At 42.5% G+C, this 18,657-nt stretch overlaps 1 protein-coding gene across 1 annotated transcript in view; it reads right to left on the reverse strand.

The window, feature by feature from the left end:
* Nucleotides 1-18,657, reverse strand: part of LOC122554226 (AP-1 complex subunit mu-1-like) — an 88,403-nt gene that overhangs the window by 56,398 nt on the left and 13,348 nt on the right. Inside the window, exons 2-4 of the mRNA XM_043698899.2 lie at nucleotides 10,504-10,660; nucleotides 8,479-8,546; nucleotides 781-911 (exon numbers count right to left, since the gene is read on the reverse strand). Coding sequence (XP_043554834.1) covers nucleotides 781-911; nucleotides 8,479-8,546; nucleotides 10,504-10,660 — 356 coding nt within the window. The remainder of the gene's footprint in view (nucleotides 1-780; nucleotides 912-8,478; nucleotides 8,547-10,503; nucleotides 10,661-18,657) is intronic.

The raw sequence follows: 18,657 nt of genomic DNA on the forward strand, positions 1-18,657 counted from the left end.
GCGAGTGGTAAAAGGCAGTTGAATTATAATGTTTGCACACATACAACATATTGAAATAAGGTATTAGTGATTGGTTGAGCACGTTTCTTAGGCTTGATAAATCATCACTAACACCCACAAACTTTACATTTCTAACCCAATGCAATAAGGTGCTGGATTTCTTTTTCTACAAGTGAACACATGGCATTTATTTCCCTTTCTTTGGTCAAGATACTTGACTGTATAATTAAAAATTAAGTGTATGGACAGGAAAGAGACTGCTAGTGACCTCTGCTGGTTGTCCAGCATCAGACAGCTAACCTTTCTTTAATTTATTAACTTGAAATGAAAGCTTTTCTGGCATAATGTGCCATTTTTAAAGCATGTCCATGAATGAATCTATGTAATATGCTGAGGAAGGTAATGAAGGATCTGCCTGCAAACACTGGAAGGATACTACAGCTCAGAATGCTTCATGTAAGTAAGGCAGTATTGCAACAACAACATATGCTGCACTTACTGCCTTCAATCACAAGAGCTCACAAGAGTTCACCCTACTGTTCAGGTGCTGCTGGCTTCTGAAATCTACTGTTAGTCATAGAGAATCAGTTATAAAATTAAAAAAACAAAGCTTGTGAGGTGGTGCCACAGTTAAATTAGTCCAAACACTGTAAGAGGAAATGGGCAAAGATAATAGCTCTAAGGAAAAAAACACAAGATAAGAAAGGAGCAAATTATACATGGCCAAGTTCATCAGTTTGGGTAGATAGATTTAAAATAAATCACTCTGTCTGCACTTACTCTTGGAGAATCTTACTATCAGTCGTTTGTGGGAATCCAAAATCCATCAACTCATCCAAAAGTTCATAGACAATAACAAAGTTATCTCGAATACTTTCTTCCTCCACCTCTTTAAAATATTCTGTGAAAACCTGAGGGTGACACAAGTTAGAACCTTCAGAATGATTATCAAATGGTATCAAAAGAACAATGACTGAAGAGATAAATGGATAGTCAGGAGGCAATCATTATTTTCATGTGGTGGGGGGAGCGGAAACAGATAAACACGAAAGGGGAAAGAAGGTGGGTTTGGTTTGGAGCGTCAAATAAAGGGATTGGGATCAAGGTAAACAGAGGCTCAGAGGTGCTTGGCTGCACACACTGGAGGACAAAAGGGCATATGGGGAAGCCACATGGTGTCGGCAGTTGATGAATGCATTACACTGGTCAGCACCCACTGCTGATTATCCACTTTCCATGATGGGAATTCAGCATTGGAGAGGGCACACAATATGCAGCAATGAATTAGTTGCCTGTTTTATATCCCTCCCCACTGCTCCAGAAATCCATTCTGCACTGTTCAGCCAACCTGTTTCTGAGGACCTGAAACATTAACTCTGATTCCTCTTTAGCCAGACCTGCAGAGCTTTTTCAGCAACTACTGTTTTGTTTCAGATTTACAGCATCCACAGTTCTTTTGGTTCTTAGTATTTAACTCACTGCCACATCTCTTTTGGGCATGTCTGCCTTGAAGAAGTTCTGTTCCTCCCTCTGACAGGAATTCCGCTCCAGTTTTATTTCCTGTCCACTGACATTAACTTCACTGTCACTCCTGATGTTTGACCAGGTATTTGCTAAACCTTGTTTCCATAGCCACATCACACACTTCAGTGACTAACCCTGATGATAGAGCTGTGCTCTGAAAGCTGGTGCTTCCAATTAAACCTGTTGGACTATAACCTGGTGTTGTGTCATTTTTCACTTCAGTAACTACCTCTGGCTCAGACTCACCTCAAATGGATTCCAAATGAAGTTTCATCCATTGTGCTTTGAATCCACCCAGGGTCACAAGTATCTCTGTGATGTTAGGCATTCTACAGACAGTTGCTCTCACCGCATCCTGAGATCCACACTCAGTACCATGCAGTGTCACTCACACACACACACACACACTCTCTTGACCTCTCTCTCCAACAGCATCACATCACACTGACTCAGGGCTGCACCAGTCCGCAGTTCCACTTCATCCTCTAGTTCATTCACCACACTAAGTAGAAACTTTTCCTTTTCCTTTCAGGCATCAAGACCCACAATTTGCAACAACTCAGAGGTACACATCACCCTCTGGAATCTTCCTCCACTTCCCTTCCTCCTGACTGTATCCCTTCTCCCAACCCCAACTCCTGTCAGGTATTCACCATTCCTCCTAACCTTCCGTTCTCCGATGCTGAACAGTCTGTATTCAGCAAGGGTCTCAGCTTTATCCTTCTGCATCCCCACCTTAATGAATTTTGGGCATGACGTCAAACTCTCCTTGTCATCCTTCCCCCGTCCCACAGACCCCTTTGCCCAGTTCCAACACTCTCCCTCTGGCCTTTTACCTGCACTCGATCTGTTCATTGGGAACTGTCAAAATAACATTGGTCGCCTCAATTTCTCTGCCACCCCCTCACCCAATCCACCTATCTCCCTCTGAACTGACTGCATTCTGTGTGCTCAGATGCAACTCCGACTTTGTTATTAAGCCTGTCGATAAGGGTGGTGCTGTTGTAGTCTGGCCTTACATTGCAGATGCTGAGCACCAGCTCTCAGATACCTCCTCCTATCTCCCCCGGACCATGACCCCCTCCATGACACATCAGGCCAATGTATTGTCACTGACCTAATTTCATCCAGTGATCTCTCTCCCACTATCTCTAAGCTGATAGTCCCGCAGCCCGTCACAGTTCACTTCTACCTCCTTCCAAAACTCCACAAAAAAGGACGGCCCAGATAGACCCATTGTTTCAGCTTGCTCCTCATCTATTCCTTTCTTGACTCTGTCTTTTCCTCCTGATCCAGTCCCTGCTGATGTACATCCACTTTATGCCAGTTTCTGAATTTCCAGTTTGCAGGCACCAGCTACCAGCTCTTTTCCACAGATGCACAATCCCTTTACACATCCATCCCCCATGTGGTCTCAGGGTTCGCCACATCTTCCTGGAGCAGAGGCCTGATCTGTCCCCATACACCATCCCCTTCCTCCATTGGCCAAACTCATCCTCACCATCAACAACTTCTCTTTTACCTCCTCTCTTTTTCTTCAGGTCAGAGGGACGGCCATGGATACCAGCATGGGCCCCAGTCAGGCCTCTTTGTGGGGAATGTGGAACATTCCTTGTTCCAATCCTTTTCCTGCCCCCAACCACAAGGAAGTTGCCGAGAGTGGAGGTTGGGTTGGTGGGGGGTGTGGATCTGATTGCAGGGGAAGGTGCCGAGAGTGGAGGTTGGGTTGGTGGGGGATGTGGACCTGATTGCAGGGGAAGGTGCTGGGAGTGGTTGCAGGGGAAGGTTTAAACCACTTCTGGCACCTTCCCCTGCAACCGCAAGAAGTGCAAAACTTGCGCCCACACCTCCCCCCTCACCTCCCTCCAAGGCCCCAACAGATCCTTCCATATCCATCGCAAATTCACCTGCACCTCCACACACATCATTTACTATATCCGCTGCACTCAATGTGATCTCCTCTACATTGGGGTGACAGGCCGCCTACTTGCGGAACGTTTCAGGGAACACATCTGGGACACCCGCACCAACCAACCCAACTGCTCCGTGGCTAAACACTAACTCATCCTCCCACTCTGCCAAGGACATGCAGCTCCTTGGCCTCCTCCATCGCCAGACCTTGACCACACGATGCCTGGAGGGAGAGCGCCTCATCTTCCGCCTAGGAACCCTTCAACCACACGGGATGAATGTAGATTTCTCCAGCTTCCTCATTTCCCCTCCCCCACCGTATCTCAGTCCCAACCCCCAGATTCAGCACCGCCCTCTTGACCTGCAATCTTCTTCCCGACCTCTCTGCCCCCACCCCCTCTCCAGCCTATCACCCTCACCCTCACCTCCTTCCACCTATCGTATTCCCAGCACCCCTCCCCCAAATTCCACCCCCCCCCCCACCCCACCCCACCTTTTGTCTTAGCCTGCTTGGCACACCAGCCTCATTCCTGAAGAAGGGCTTATGCCCGAAACATCGATTCTCCTGCTCCTTGGATGCTGCCTGGCCTGCTGCGCTTTTCCAGCACCACACTTTTCAACTGTAGCCATTAATAGTCTCCATTAATAGCTATTCACCCTTCCAGCCAGATCATTATCCACTCATTTATCTGTCCAACTATTCTCTCTCTTTGGACTCTATCCGTACCTATCGTTTCCTCCTTACTCCCTCCCTCAATCCTACCTTTTGCACATAAACCAACATTTTCCTCACTACCATCAGTTCTGAGGAAGGGTCACCGGACTTAAAAAGTTAACTCTGATTTCCCTTCACAGATGCTGCTAGATCTGCTGAGTTTTCCCAGCAACTTCTGTTTTTGTTTCTGTGTCTGAGAATGTTGAAAGCACAGGCGAGGTCACATAGTGAGAAACGAAGGCACAATGACTCAGCACAGTTAAGTCTCAGTTTGTAAAATCTTGCCCAGAATTGTGAATTGCTTTCCCAGGCACAGCTACAAGCATCCCAGGGAACAAAACAGAACTTCACGTCTGCGTGTCTCAGTCTGGGAGCAAACCCAGGGAATATTAGCAAAGCGATGCTAAAATCCAGATATTACTGTAGGAGGATGGGAGGTTGTGAGGAAACCAGTAAAGATTTGGAGCACAGAATGAACCTGCAGGGGGCAGACATTATTAATTTAACCTTGAAAAGTGATTTGGTTAATTTCAGTTGCTCAGTCTTTAATTTACATTAACTGCACTGTATTGGCAAATGCGTTGGGCTAGATTGGTCACTTAACAGAAAGGTTCAGGCCAGATAAAAAAAGACAGAAACAAATTGGTGCAAGGCAGAGGGAATCTGAGAGTTGAAAAGTGTGGCGCTGGAAAAAGCACAGCAGGTCAGGTAGCACCCGAGGAGCAGGAAAGTCGACGTTTCGGGCAAAAGCCCTTACAAGGAGTAAGAAAAACACTGGGAGTGCAAGGATTTTGCACACAGGTATTCAGCAGCTATTTATTACCAGCTCAGAAAATGATTTAAATCCGACTTGCTTTGATTTATAAATGACACTGAAATCTCTCTGTTCCACAGACAGACTGTAACACATTCAGTTCTCCTTGAGAGAGATAGGTGACAAAGGGAAAGGAATAATATTTATGGAGGACTGAGCAAATGTAGTGTGATTGACTGTCATACTAAAATGATTAAACATGACATGATCAGGTAGCATATGATGCAATGTTCAAAGTTGCCAAGCAAAGTTTAATACCAACCCATTTTCCTATCAAGTGACATGCAAAGGCATGAGCCAGATGGAATTCCTGCTGCTGAGAATGAAGCTAACAGTGCCAAGGAGGGAAATGAGGTGAAGGTGACTGAGACCACTGTGACAACATTAAAACGTAGTTAGAGGCCTGACAAGTGCAGTGAAACCTTGTAGCTGAGAATTGGAAAACATTCCCTCTGACAGTCCATGGCAGAGCAAAGAGTACCAAGGCTGAACTGAAGGAAAGAACATTCTTAAAAAGTCTTTGTCATCCTGAGTCCTCCATATGAAGTCAGGCCTGACCCATAACACAATGATCTCCACCACACACAGGGTGAGGAGACAGTTTTCAAATCCAACCCAGTTGGAATGGATTTTGAACGTTGTGCTGTTGGCACCAATCTGATCCATGCCAATTGTCCAGCCAAACTTCCACCAAAAGTATCCAAATTGCTATGGCAACAGGAACATTTACACGCTGGCTGTAGCCTGGAAATATGGAAAGTGATGGTAGAGCTAAGTTCTTTCTATCATATGGCAGACCAGGCATCTGTCCCTCTCTTACCACCTGCCATTAGAGTACGTAAGAAGGACTTTCAAGTTGATGCTCAATTGGTTGACCATATTATGAATACAGAGGAACCTCGATTATCCGAAGGCAATGGGCGGGCAGTTTTTGTTCAGATAATTGATTATTTGGATAATTGATTTGACCTTAAACAAAGGAAGCCATATTGAGCGTAATTGCATTAAAAAGCATGTTTACAGTTTTTTTCATTCAAACACTAAAATTTGTAGAAACACTGAATATTGCTTAAAAATTCATGATATTTTGCAAATCACAGCACCTTTTATGTAAATAAGATTAATTGAGGTGGAGGTCAGTTATTATTTTTCAAAGAAAATATCTAGCCGCTGTTGCATGAGGTGCTGTTGTCTTTTTTTTTGCAAACATTTAACAAAGATGCATCAATTTAACTTCATTGACTTCGCCTTGTGCTTCATACCACTCCAGGAAAAGTCACAAACTGTCGATAGCTTCGTTAATGGGGACTGCAGGCGATGCTGGTATCTGATTTTCCTTACCATCCATGGGCAGTCTGTACTTTCCTGTTGTTCTTCCATGACTACGTTGATAATCCGATCAGTGCTGAGTGTCTCTGTTCTGATGTCGATAAATTTCTCAATCGCTGGTCTTGTTTCCTGATGTCAGACACTGGTGCTATCCCAGTGTTGTACTCTTGTATAATCTTTGATGCTTTTTCACCTCGATCCAGACGCTGTAAAATCTTGCTTTTATGTTCAATTGTCACTGCTGTCCACTTTCTCTTCACAGACATAGTAAGTATAACAATTTGTTCACTTATAACAGACACATACTTGGAACAAAGTCATAGAGGGAATGAAGCCACCACTGATTTTGTCATGCATTTAAATCCTTCAGCATGTCAGTCATTTTTATGAGTTAAATTTATTTTAACACTGATACAATTGACTGGCTGAGATTGCTGTATCAGAGTCATTAACATATCCTTTTGCAATGTTTGCACATCTTCAGTGCAGGCAATCCAAATTCATTTTTACTCATTTTAAGATGAGATGGTCGCACCATTGCTGTAACGGTTTTATCGGACCTTCAGATCTTGTTTGGATAATCCAATTTTCGGATAATTGATGTTCGGATAATCAAGGTTCCTCTGTACAACTTCCCTGGCCAACAAATCCAAGAATGGGACTTGAACCCAAAGTTAGATCCAAGGACTCTACCTATTTCTTAAGTAGGCTCACAAAAACAAATACTGTGGATGCTGGAAATTTTAAATACAAAAAACAGATAATGTTGGAAATCATTTTGGATTTTGTCTCAAATAGACCTGGTATGCCCTCTCCATGAAAATTTCAAAACCCCACTTCCAATATTGAAATTCAGCACCAGCTTCTCACCAGAAGGTCCTGAGAATTGCTGATGCCATGGCAGCAAAATCAGGCACCTCTCTTTTCCCTTACCATTTACATCTCATGATGGACAAGGGCTGTCTGATGTGGTTGGGGGAAAAGGTTGGGATTGAAATCATTCCGGGTGATGTGATAGTGACAGCAAAAGAGTCACATTAGTTCCTGTGAGCCCAAGGGAAGATTGAGATTGAGTCAGGTCAAACCAGTCCACCTAAGGTGCTGTTTTCTAATGTAGGAATGAGAATTTGGTGAACCTGGGTTTGCTTCGTATGACAAAATGGCAGGTCAGGCTGGGGTGGAAACTGGTCCTCATTATGCCAAAGTTCCTGGCAGAATACAGAGGCAAAAAGGTACAATTCCAGGCTGCCAACAGTCCACACTGCCATATTGAGAAAAGTGGCTGCCTTGGCATCTCCAGCACCCAGCACATGTGTGATAACAGGAATCCAATGGCTATCCTGTAGCCACTACTCTCCAGGATATCTGCAATGCATCAATTCTGGCCTCGTGCTTCTTGGATTTTAACTGCTCCACTACTGATGGCTTGCCAAGGTCCCAAGTTCTGGAATATCCTTCATAAACATCTCTGCCTCTTTACTTCACTTTCTTCCTTCAAAATATCCCTTTAAAAGTTATCTCTTTGACTAATCTTGTGTCCAACTGTCCTAACAGTGTCCAATTTTGCCTCACTGTATTGTGAAGCACCTTGAAAAATTTTAATGCACTGAAGATACTACATAGGTTGCTGCTGTACCCCTGCCACACATTCACCTGCCTGCGCTGGAGCTGGCACTGGGCAAACAATGCTCACAATTACTTACATGCAGCCTAACTGCAACAGGCCTTTGTTACTTTACTGAGGAGCTGAGAGTTGTTGGAACATTCCTCCCAGGGCTGCTGCACTCCTGTGGACCGCATGTGGCCAGCCCATTGAACACTCTCGCCCCATTCCTGCTCTCCTCCTTTCCTCACACGATTTATCCAGAAGCCAAGGCCAATGAGACATCTGCACCAAAGTAGAGATTCCTAAACCGGGCAGCTGAGTCTAGAGGAGTCCACAGGAGTCCACAGCTCACTGCAAATATTGAAATAAGGGCGTAGATGTAATTATATAGGAGGTATGGACTTTTGACTTCGAGAAAGCATTACCCATTCTACGTCTGAAAATGGGAAAATCAAAACTTGAGTTTCTATGTAAGAATTCATTCAGTCTGACTCAATGTATAAGTCCAAGGCTCAGGTCGTACAGAACTCTAATCTACTTTTGATATTACGAGAACACTGATTACTGAATGACACTCACCTGAATAATTTTATACAAAAATGCAAAAACTAGCACTGCGTTTGCATTTTTCTTTGTCACTGCTACCACTTGGTGTTCAAGGTTAAAGAACTTAAATTGCAGAACCACATTATAACAATTATAATACTTAATTGACCAGTCTATTAAACCAAATGAAAAATGCCAAAAGTAATTGCAGCAGGACCTGAATCAGAACTTGATTTAATTCACTTTGCAATATTCTTTAGATGATACAGTTTATACATTTTGGGATTTATTTTGAGTTTTCTGTTAAATTCATATACTAAGGCAAATATATTCCATAATAAAGAGTGAGAAATTATTGGAGCTAACTGAACATTTAAATTCAAATATGTTTTTTATGTCTGCCATTTTAAACACAAGTATTATTTGACTCCAATGTCAAAATAGCAGCCAGAGAAAAACAGCGAATAAAGCATTATCCACTGATATGGTCAACTGCAATGTTTGGTCAGCACAATTAAAAAATTATTTTTGATTTATGAATTAAATTCAAAATTTAATATCCCGGTCTTTAATCTCGTATAGGTACTTACAAGTTAAACAGCTGGTTGAATCCTTGCCCGCCACCCCTGATTCAAATGCACCCCTGTTTGGAAGATTCATTGCCTGGATCTAATAGGCCTATATGTACAAAAACACAGGAAGACAGTGAGGTCTGCAGATGCTGGAGATCAGAGTCGAGAATGTGTTGCTGAAAAAGCACAGCAGGTCAGGCAGTGTGGGATATAGGTGAATTAATGTTATTTCTGCAAATTATAAGTTCTGATACAGAGTAAATGAATTCACATTAGTCTATGATTGTTTCTCAGCTAAGAGCTGAGTTAACAAGAATGGGAACTACATAGAGGAAGTATATAATCCGTTAAAAATGATATGTCAGCATGAGACGTGATTACAAAACAATGGTAGAAATACAGGCACTAGATAAAATGCTGTGAAAAGAGGCCTTTATAAACATCTGTTTCCCACTTGTACAGAGACACAGGAACAAACCCCAATAAAAAGGGCTTAGTGATAAGATGCTGTGAGGGGCAGCGCAGATGGAGGCAGCAGATAATGGTAAGCAAAGGATGGGATGACGTCAAACAACCTTATGGGGGCCAGAGATAGGCATTTGTCACGGACAAGACCGGATAAACAGAAGTTGTGGGATCAGTCTTTAGGAAATGAATGACGTAAGTGGAGGATGGGGGCAAACAATGAAATAAGAAAAAATATGGGGATTCAAACTGTATAAATTTCGAGCGTTTGTTGGATTTGATGTGTATTTGTCATTGTCTTACCTGGCATTAGACATTGCGCCCACTTGCAAGTGTACAAATAAACGACACTGTTTCAGATTTTTGGTCTCGGACTGAAATTATTGAAGTAAGTGAGATTTTGTTTCTCACAGGCAGCAGCTGAAGAGCAGGCTGCGGCCTGAAACGTCGATTCTCCTGCTCCTTGGATGCTGCCTGACCTGCTGTGCTTTTCCAGCAACACACTCTCGACTCTGTACAAAAATACAACTGACTCTCCAGCTGCATACCATTGTGTAGTGGCAGCAGTAATTCCAACTGCCCCACTGCTATATACTGCCATATCCTGCCTCCTCTTCTAGTTACAGATTACCATGGGATCTCTGGTTCCAGATGGGCACTGCTAATAGCATATCCATCCATTGTCCCCAGGTGAACAGCATATAAACTAGCTGAAAATCTTATCTAATAAAAACACTAAATATCCTCTGGCTAATCCTCCTGTGGGTAAGAAGATGCTATAACTTGCTTATCCTTAGAGGGCTGCAATACAAATTGACTCAGACTCCACTCCAATTACCCGTTATCAGCGCAATCGACGGGGTGGGGTGGGGGGGGGTTGCAAGTTATCAAAGATAAACCATGTTGGTAAACAGAGTAGGATTCCACAATCCTCTTTGCTGAGGATACAGTAAATATCTCCCTCACACACTGCACTAAATCAATGGGCTACAAAAGAGTTTGCCACCACTTGAAAGGATACAATACAAGTTGTTGTGCCTTATCCAGAGGAAATGAACATGTCCGTGGGTGAGGAACGGGGAACTCATCCCCTCATCCTCCTTCTGCATCAACATCGGTAGGAAGTAGTCAATTTCATTCATGTCTACATCACCCTTGTAGTTTCTGCATATTAGAACCTGACAAAAAAAAACAAAGAAACTTTAAGAACTGTACATGTTATGACAAAACGTATTTAACATCTGCAACAAATAAATTATCATTCAAGAGGGTCATGAAACAATAAAACACAGATTGTTTGATCCAGCATGCAAATATTGGCTTTGGATTCTTTTTTCCAATTATTTCTGTATATGAAGAAAGAAAATGAAAACACATCTCTCCTTCCCCTGTCTTTCAAGCCCTAATGTATTGAAAGACTCCAAGGTTTCCACCCCCAAGTCATTTCAAAGCCCACTCCACATGTCACAATTATAAGATAATGGCTAATGTCAATTCATGTCAGATATCCTAGTGCCATAACATGTACCATACGTGGGGTTCAAGATTGTGAGCATAGAATACTTATTTGACCTTGATCAATGTGACCATATCATTGAGATTGATCAAAATGTGCTTGAATCATGACTTGGATCAAATAACCCCAGTGGAAGTCTAGTGTAGCTCATCAGAAATTCAGTCCCGACCCTAGACATATCATTTTGAATGAAGTTTATCATTGTTCATTCTTAAATGTCCATTTTAGAAAAAAAGTAAGCAAACATCCAAAATATAGACAGCAGGCTGCATTTCCAATCGATACAAGTTACACCTTTCCTCCACTGGATTCTCTGAGCTTCAAAAAAGAACCATTAAATATGGGAGGGGGGAAAAGCAACATCATTGAGATCAGGGATCAACATGGGCAGTTCAACTATGTTATCATCTTTTTCTTAAAGGGAACTAGATCATTTTGTTAAACACACTGGGTAGAATTTAATGGCATCCCCTATAGTTGTGGGGAAGCATTTATTCAGGCCGGAGGGTGGTGGGAGGGGGATCTCCCCACAACCTTCCTGGTACTGTCTGATTTCTTCCTCAGTGCGAAGGTGCATGGATGGCAAACACACCCCATGCCAACTGAGGCCCTTAAGTGAGCAATTAAAGCTTCTGATATTTACCCATGTGAAAACCTTAAAGGCAAACAGAGACACATACTGGCTGTTGAAGAGGGAGGCATGTAGTCCCTCGTCAGATATTCCACTTCTGATTGACGGATTGAGTACCAGGAAGGACAGAGTCAGGAAACCAAAACTGCTGACTCCTCACAGGATTTCCAACATCCTCAGATAAGGGGTATGATAGTTCTGTCTCCAGTTTTCTGGAATAGTGCAGCTCCAATGACACACAAGAAACTTGACACCATCTAGAACAATATAACCCATTTGATTGACAGTCCATCCATCACCTCAAACATTCAATCCTTCTGTTACAGGCATATACTCCAAACTTATTAGATTACTTACAGTGTGGAAACAGGCCCTTCGGCCCAACAAGTCCACACTGATCCGCCGAAGAGTACCCACCCAGACCCACTCCCCTACATTTACCCCTTCACCTAACACTACGGGCAATTTAGCATGGCCAATTCACCTAACCTGCACATTTTTGGATTGTGGGAGGAAACCGGAGCACCCGGAAGAAACCCACGCAGACACGGGGAGAATGTGCAAACTCCACACAGAGACTCGCCTGAGGCAGGAATTGAACCCGGGTCTCTGGCGCTGTGAGGCAGCAGTGCTAACCACTGTGCACTTATGATCTCTACCAGACAGATGGAAAAGAGCAGCAGTCCACAAGAAAACTGTTACTCCAAGTTCCTTCCAAATAATGCACTTATAAATAGATGGCCATTCCTTATGAAGGGCTTTTGCCAGAAATGTTGATTTTTCCTGCTCCTTGGATGCTGCCTGACCTGCTGTGCTTTTCCAGCAACACTCTAATCTTAATTGCTTCATCATCACACAGCCAAAATCCTGCAAGTCATCGGTGCTGTGGAAACACCCACAATCAAAAGCACAGCAGAGGTTCAAGAGGTCAGCTTCATGGACTCAGAGGCACAGCCCATGTGTACATTTACGATAGGTAGATTCGTATCGGTTGGGGAATTAATGGTTATGGGGAGAAGATAGGAAAGTGGGTGCGAGGAATGTCGGATCAGCCATGATCCCATTGAAAAGCGTATCAGGGTCAAGGGGCTGAATGGCCTTTTCCTGTTCCAATAATTGTCTTAAGGAGGTTCCCTACCATTTTGACAAGGGCAGTTAGACATGGCTAGAAAAGACTTGCCTTACCAGCGATATCCATATTCTATATTAAAGACAGTACAGATGTAATCAGTTCTAATCTTTGTAATGACAGCCACAGAATTACCTTCAAGTGTGGTTACTGCAGTTATATGGTAAACAAGACAGGCAATGTGCACACAACTGCGCCTCACAAACAGCAAATGCATTTTTTCAAAACATTAGATTCACTACAGTATGGAAACAGGCCCTACAGCCCAACAAGTCCACACTGACCCTCCGAAGAGTAACCCACCCAGATCCATTTCCCTACCCTATACTTACCTCTGACTAATGCACCTACCACTATGCGCAATTGAGCATGGCCAATTCACTTGACCTGCACATCTTTGGACTGTGGGAGGAAACCGGAGCACCCGGAGGAAACCCACGCAGACACAGGGAGAAAGTGCAAACTCCACACAGACAGTCACCCGAGGCTGGAATCAAATTCGGGATCCTGGCATTGTGAGGCAGCAGTGCTAACCACTGAGCCACCGTGCTGCCCCAAAAGGCCCCATTAAAAAACATAGATCCATTTCATGACCTAAACTTTGTGAAACAAACACAACAAATAATATGATGGGAGGTAATGTTGAAGAACCGAATGAATATAAGAGACACATACAATTTGCACTAGTATAGTAGGGATGCATTTCCCTGATGAAGCCAGAGAATTTAGCTTCAGTATTAATATGCCTTACTGCATCACTTACTTGCGACTCTAATTTCGTAGGTTTCTGTGCATTCAGCCACTAATTTATTTAATCCTAGATCATTTTAATTAACAAACTCTTCTGGTTCATTTAATCTCTGCCTGGAACAAGCTCAGTTCTCTTTCAACCTTAGCTTTCGCTATTTCTACAGCTTTCACCAGTTATGCCATCCACTTTTATCAAACACATAGCAAACGTTGCAGTGGTATTAAAATTCATTTGTCAATTTTCTACCCACTTACTATTTTCTGTAACACCTTTTTATAATCACAGCCGTTTTCTCTAGATTGTGCCCAAATACCCTTAATTTGAATAAATTTGTGACCATGGGGCTTTCAGTGTGAGATAATTATTGCAAATTAAAGGCAATGAAGATCTAATCAGTACTAATCTTTGTAATGACAATTTCAAGTGTGGTTACTGCAGTTATATGGTGAACATGACAACAAATTTGTGCATAATTCAGTCCTACAAAAAGCAAAGAAGATGGATACCTGGTATTTAGTTTGGTAGTATTGAGGTATAAATATTAACTAGTTCATTAAGAAAATTGTCCACTTCAACTTTGAATAGTGCCATATGGTAAATGGACCCATTTACAAACTGTTACACCTCACTGGGTAGCACAATGGATATCAAGCCCCACCATTCCTAAAGTCATTGCAAAAATTAAAAATTTTATCAAAGTTTGTACAAGTCCCCAAAATACCTGTCAGATAGACTCAGGTTAACAGAAAACACAGACCAGGTTTTTATACTTTGCAAGAGCTCCGATTTATTGCAAATAAGGAGATTCTAACCACAGGTAAACAACTATGTGATGTCAGCATTTATTTCTATTAGAGAAAATGCTAACCTCCTTTGAAAACCCCCCCAACACATACATACAGACTGACACAGACAGACAAAAAACATTGGTGTTATGGATGGAGGAGGAAAACATACCAGGGAATCAGTTCAGTTACGCTTGTCCTTTTGTTTCCCCAAGCCCTTTAGTTATTGGAGCTTTTCCTTCGGGTTCTTTCACTTCACCAGATGCAGAGTAATTGGTTCGCAAATTATAAAGTCTCTGACGTGGTTAAAATCAATTGCTTAAAGTGAGGATTTGATAGGGTAAATGCAAAATGATTGCTTCTCTATGTGAGAAACCAGAGAATATAAACACAGACTAAGGGGTCTCACACTTAAGACAGAGATGTACAGCATGGAAATGGACCCTTCTGTCCAACTTGTCCATGCCAACTGGATATCCCAACCTAATCTAGTCCCGTTTGCCAGCACTTGGCACATTTCCCTCTAAACCCTTCCTATTCATATACCCATCCAGGTGCCTTTTAAATGCGGCAAATGCACCAGCCTCTATCACTTCCTCTGGCACCTCAGTCCATACACACATCACCTTCTGTGTGGAAAATGTTGCCCCTTAGGTTCCTTTTATACCTTTCCCTTTTCACCTGAACTTGTGCCCTCTAGTTCTGGACTCCCTCATCCCAGGGAAGAGTTTTTGTCTAATTACCCTATCCATGCCCCTCTTGATTTTAAAAACCTCTATAAGGCCACCCCTCAGCCTCCAACGGTCCAGGGAAAGCAGCCCCAGCCAATTCAGCCTCTCCCAATAGCTCAGATCCTCCAACTCTGGCTCTCTCAGATGGTTGTGAATCTGTGGAATTCGTGACTGTAGAGGGCTCTTAAGGCTGGGTCATGAAGTATAATAAAGAGAGATATTTAATCAGTATGGGGATCAGGGTTATGGGGGAAAAGGCAAACAAGTGGAGTTGAGGATTATCAGTAGCTTGAGCTTGTTGAATGGTGGAGCAGAATCAATGGATTGAATGGACAAATTCTGCTCCTATTTCTTATAGTTTCATGGTATAACTGGTCGAAGATGATAACTGGCTTTTACACACACACACACACACACACACACAACGGTGGCTCAGTGGTTAGCCACTGTACTGGGTTCAAATGCAGTCTTGGGCGACTGTCTTTTTGGAGTTTGCACATTCTCCCCGTGTCTGCGAGAGTTTCCTCTGGGTTCCTCCCACAATCCAAACTTGTGCAGGTTAGGGGAATTGACCATACTAAATTGCTCGTAGTTTTCAGAAATGTGACGGTTAGGTGCATGAGTCTGGGTAAATGTAGGGGAGTGGGTCTGGGTTGGATACTCTTCAGAGGTTCAGTGTGGACCTATTGGGCCGAAGGCCTGTTTCTACACAGTTGGGATTCTAATTCTAATACCATCTCCCTTCCAGCGCTCAGAGAGCTTCTCACTCCTATTGGTCATACCCCAAAGCTATTCAGTTACCAGTAAGCATTCAGAAAGTTTCTGGATCAGTGGTGCTGGAAGAGCACAGCAATTCAGGCAGCATCCGAGGACAGGCAAAATCGACGTTTCGGGCAAAAGCCCTTCATCAGGAATCAGAAAGTTTGTCTGGCTGATGACCTTTGACATCCACAACTAGTCACAATTCCACAAATCTACTTGTTGGCATGCAAATCTCACTTGTGTACACATCTTAATGCTGGGCTTTCATCTCTTTGAGTTTCTCCCACTGCTTTTGAAGCAATAGAGTAAACATTTCTGACAATATGTTTGAATAACATGTTTATTTTCAAAAGAACAGCAATTCTTTCCTCAGTCCTTTGTTGTAAAATAGTCCGTTTCCCAATTTGGTCCGCAATCAACATTAAAGCAAAATAAAAAAATGTGGCCTTTGCACAAACAAAAGCAACCTTCAACTCTTTCAGAGTCATGCTAAGCCTCGGCCTAGATCATATGTTTATATCCTGGAGTCATTCTTAAAACTTTCAACCACATTTTTTTTTAGGACGCACCAGTGCAATAATATGAAACTGAACCTAAAATCTAAAGCTAATTTGGCTATTCCTTGTTATTATTAATTCTCTGTGGCATTTTAAGGCCATTTACATACGAAAAACAAAGAATTGAGCCCTGAATAACACAGGGTTAGTGCTTACTGAAGTATAGCAGTTCCCAAACTTCAGAAACCAGGTAAAAATTAATTGTCTCAAACATACTGCTTCTAGATCTTGTGGTTTGTTTTTGCTCTAAATATCATTTCAATGGATGGATAATTTTTAATGCTATGCTTTTGACTATTCCCATAAGCTATTCTCAGTCTTATTACTTGGGCTGTTCTATTTGAATTTAATTGAGCTATTAAGATGCTTTTATATTTAATGCTGGAACTTACAGCACAGAAACAAGGTGCTTTTATATTTAATGCTGGAATTTACTGCACAGAAACAAACCATTCTACATAACTGTTCCCTGCAATCTCTATGACTCTACATGTATAGGAAGGGTTTGGAGGGATATGGGCCAGGTGCTGGCAGGTGGGACTAGATTGGGTCGGCATGGACGGGTTGGACCGAGGGGTCTGCTTCCATGCTGTACATTTCTATGACCCTAACTGTTTATGTTCTATACAAGCCTCCACCTACTCCAGTTGCTTATTACCTGCATAATGCTATGTACTTTTATTCCTCACATCTACCTTAACTACTAAGTGGCAGTATGTTGTGTCAAGAGTTTCTTCCTAAATTCTGTATTTCACCTGCATTAGGAATCTCCATGCATTTTCCATAGTGATTCTTTCATCTATGATCCTTGTTCTGGACTTATTCACAAATGGAAACAGACATCACAACACTGGAATCATTTGCACTTCTTTATTTGGTGCTACAAGTACCCTCAGACCTTTAAAATGGCATCCATGGAGCCACACACAATTTGGGAGTAAATTTGCACAATGTTCTATTAGTGGTGCAATGAATGGGCATGGAAATAAAAACACAGAACTGGCAGATCATGACATTAAACAGCAATTCAATACTGCAGCTAAATCCCTCAATTAACCTCATGCATATCTAAACAAGTGTTCTTGGCAGGGATCACAGAACCAGAAAATTGCTATGGTGCAGAAGTAGGCCATTTGGCCCATTAAGACTGCATTGGTTCTATTATCTCGTGCCTTTCCCCTTGACCCTTGCACATCATTTCTCTCCAAATGACCATGCAATGCCCTTTGAATGCCTCAATTGAACCCACCTCCACTGCATCTTCTACTACATTCCATATCTGAACTACTCACATGTGAAGAAGCTTTTTATATGGGAATATTGTACTATGGGAACCAGAAGAGAATATTAGAGGTGCACAAAATATTTGGAGAGACAGGTAGCATGAGCATAAAGAATGATAAATAGATAAACTCAGGAGGGAGAAAGCAAGAAATCTAATTCAGGATTACTGTGCATTTGTGTGAATGCATGGAGAATTGTTAATAAGCTTGAGGAGTTAATGGCTCAGATTACATTGTGGAAATAGCTGTGGTGATAACAGCTGGCTCAAAAAAGGGCACAACTGGTTGCTAAATATTCCTGGGTACAAGGTGTCCAGAAAAGATAGAAAAGGGAGGAAAAGATAAGGGGTGGCAGTATTGGTTAAGGACAGCATTGCAGTCTGAACAAAGAACAAAGAAAATTTACAGCCCAGGAACAGGCCCTTCGGCCCTCCAAGCCTGAGCCAATCCAAATCTACTGCCTAAACCTGTTTCCCAATTCCTAAGCATCTGTATCCCTCTGCTCCCCACCTACTCATGCAATTTTCCAGACGTATCTTAAATGAATCTACTGTGCCTGCCTCTACTACCTCTGCTGGCAACGCGTTCCAGGCACCTACCACCCACTGTGTAAAGTACTTGCCGCATGTATCCCCCTTAGACTTTTCACCTCTCACCTTGAAAGCGTGACCTCTCGTTATTGAATCCTTCACCCTGGGAAAAAGCTTATCTCTATCTACCCTGTCTGTACACTTTATGATTTTGTAGCCCTCAATCAGGTCCCCCTTCAATCTCCTTTTTTCTAATGAAAACAAACCTAACCTAATCAACCTCTCTTCATGGCTAGCGCCTTCATACCAGGTAACATCCTCGTAAACCTTGTCTGTGAAAGAAAGCATCCCAGCAGGTTCAAGGACAGAATTAAATTGGTTAGAGCTGAAGAACAAAAAAGGTTCAATTGCATTGGTTAGTGTTACCCATAGAATACCAATTAATGGGTAGGATGTAGAGGAACTAGAGAGAGATGCTGATGATATAGAGTAATGATAAT

Source organism: Chiloscyllium plagiosum, unplaced genomic scaffold (genome assembly GCF_037043375.1).
Source record: "Chiloscyllium plagiosum isolate Xiang-an unplaced genomic scaffold, Cpla_swu_hap1 HiC_scaffold_9, whole genome shotgun sequence".
Classification (NCBI taxonomy): domain Eukaryota; kingdom Metazoa; phylum Chordata; class Chondrichthyes; order Orectolobiformes; family Hemiscylliidae; genus Chiloscyllium; species Chiloscyllium plagiosum.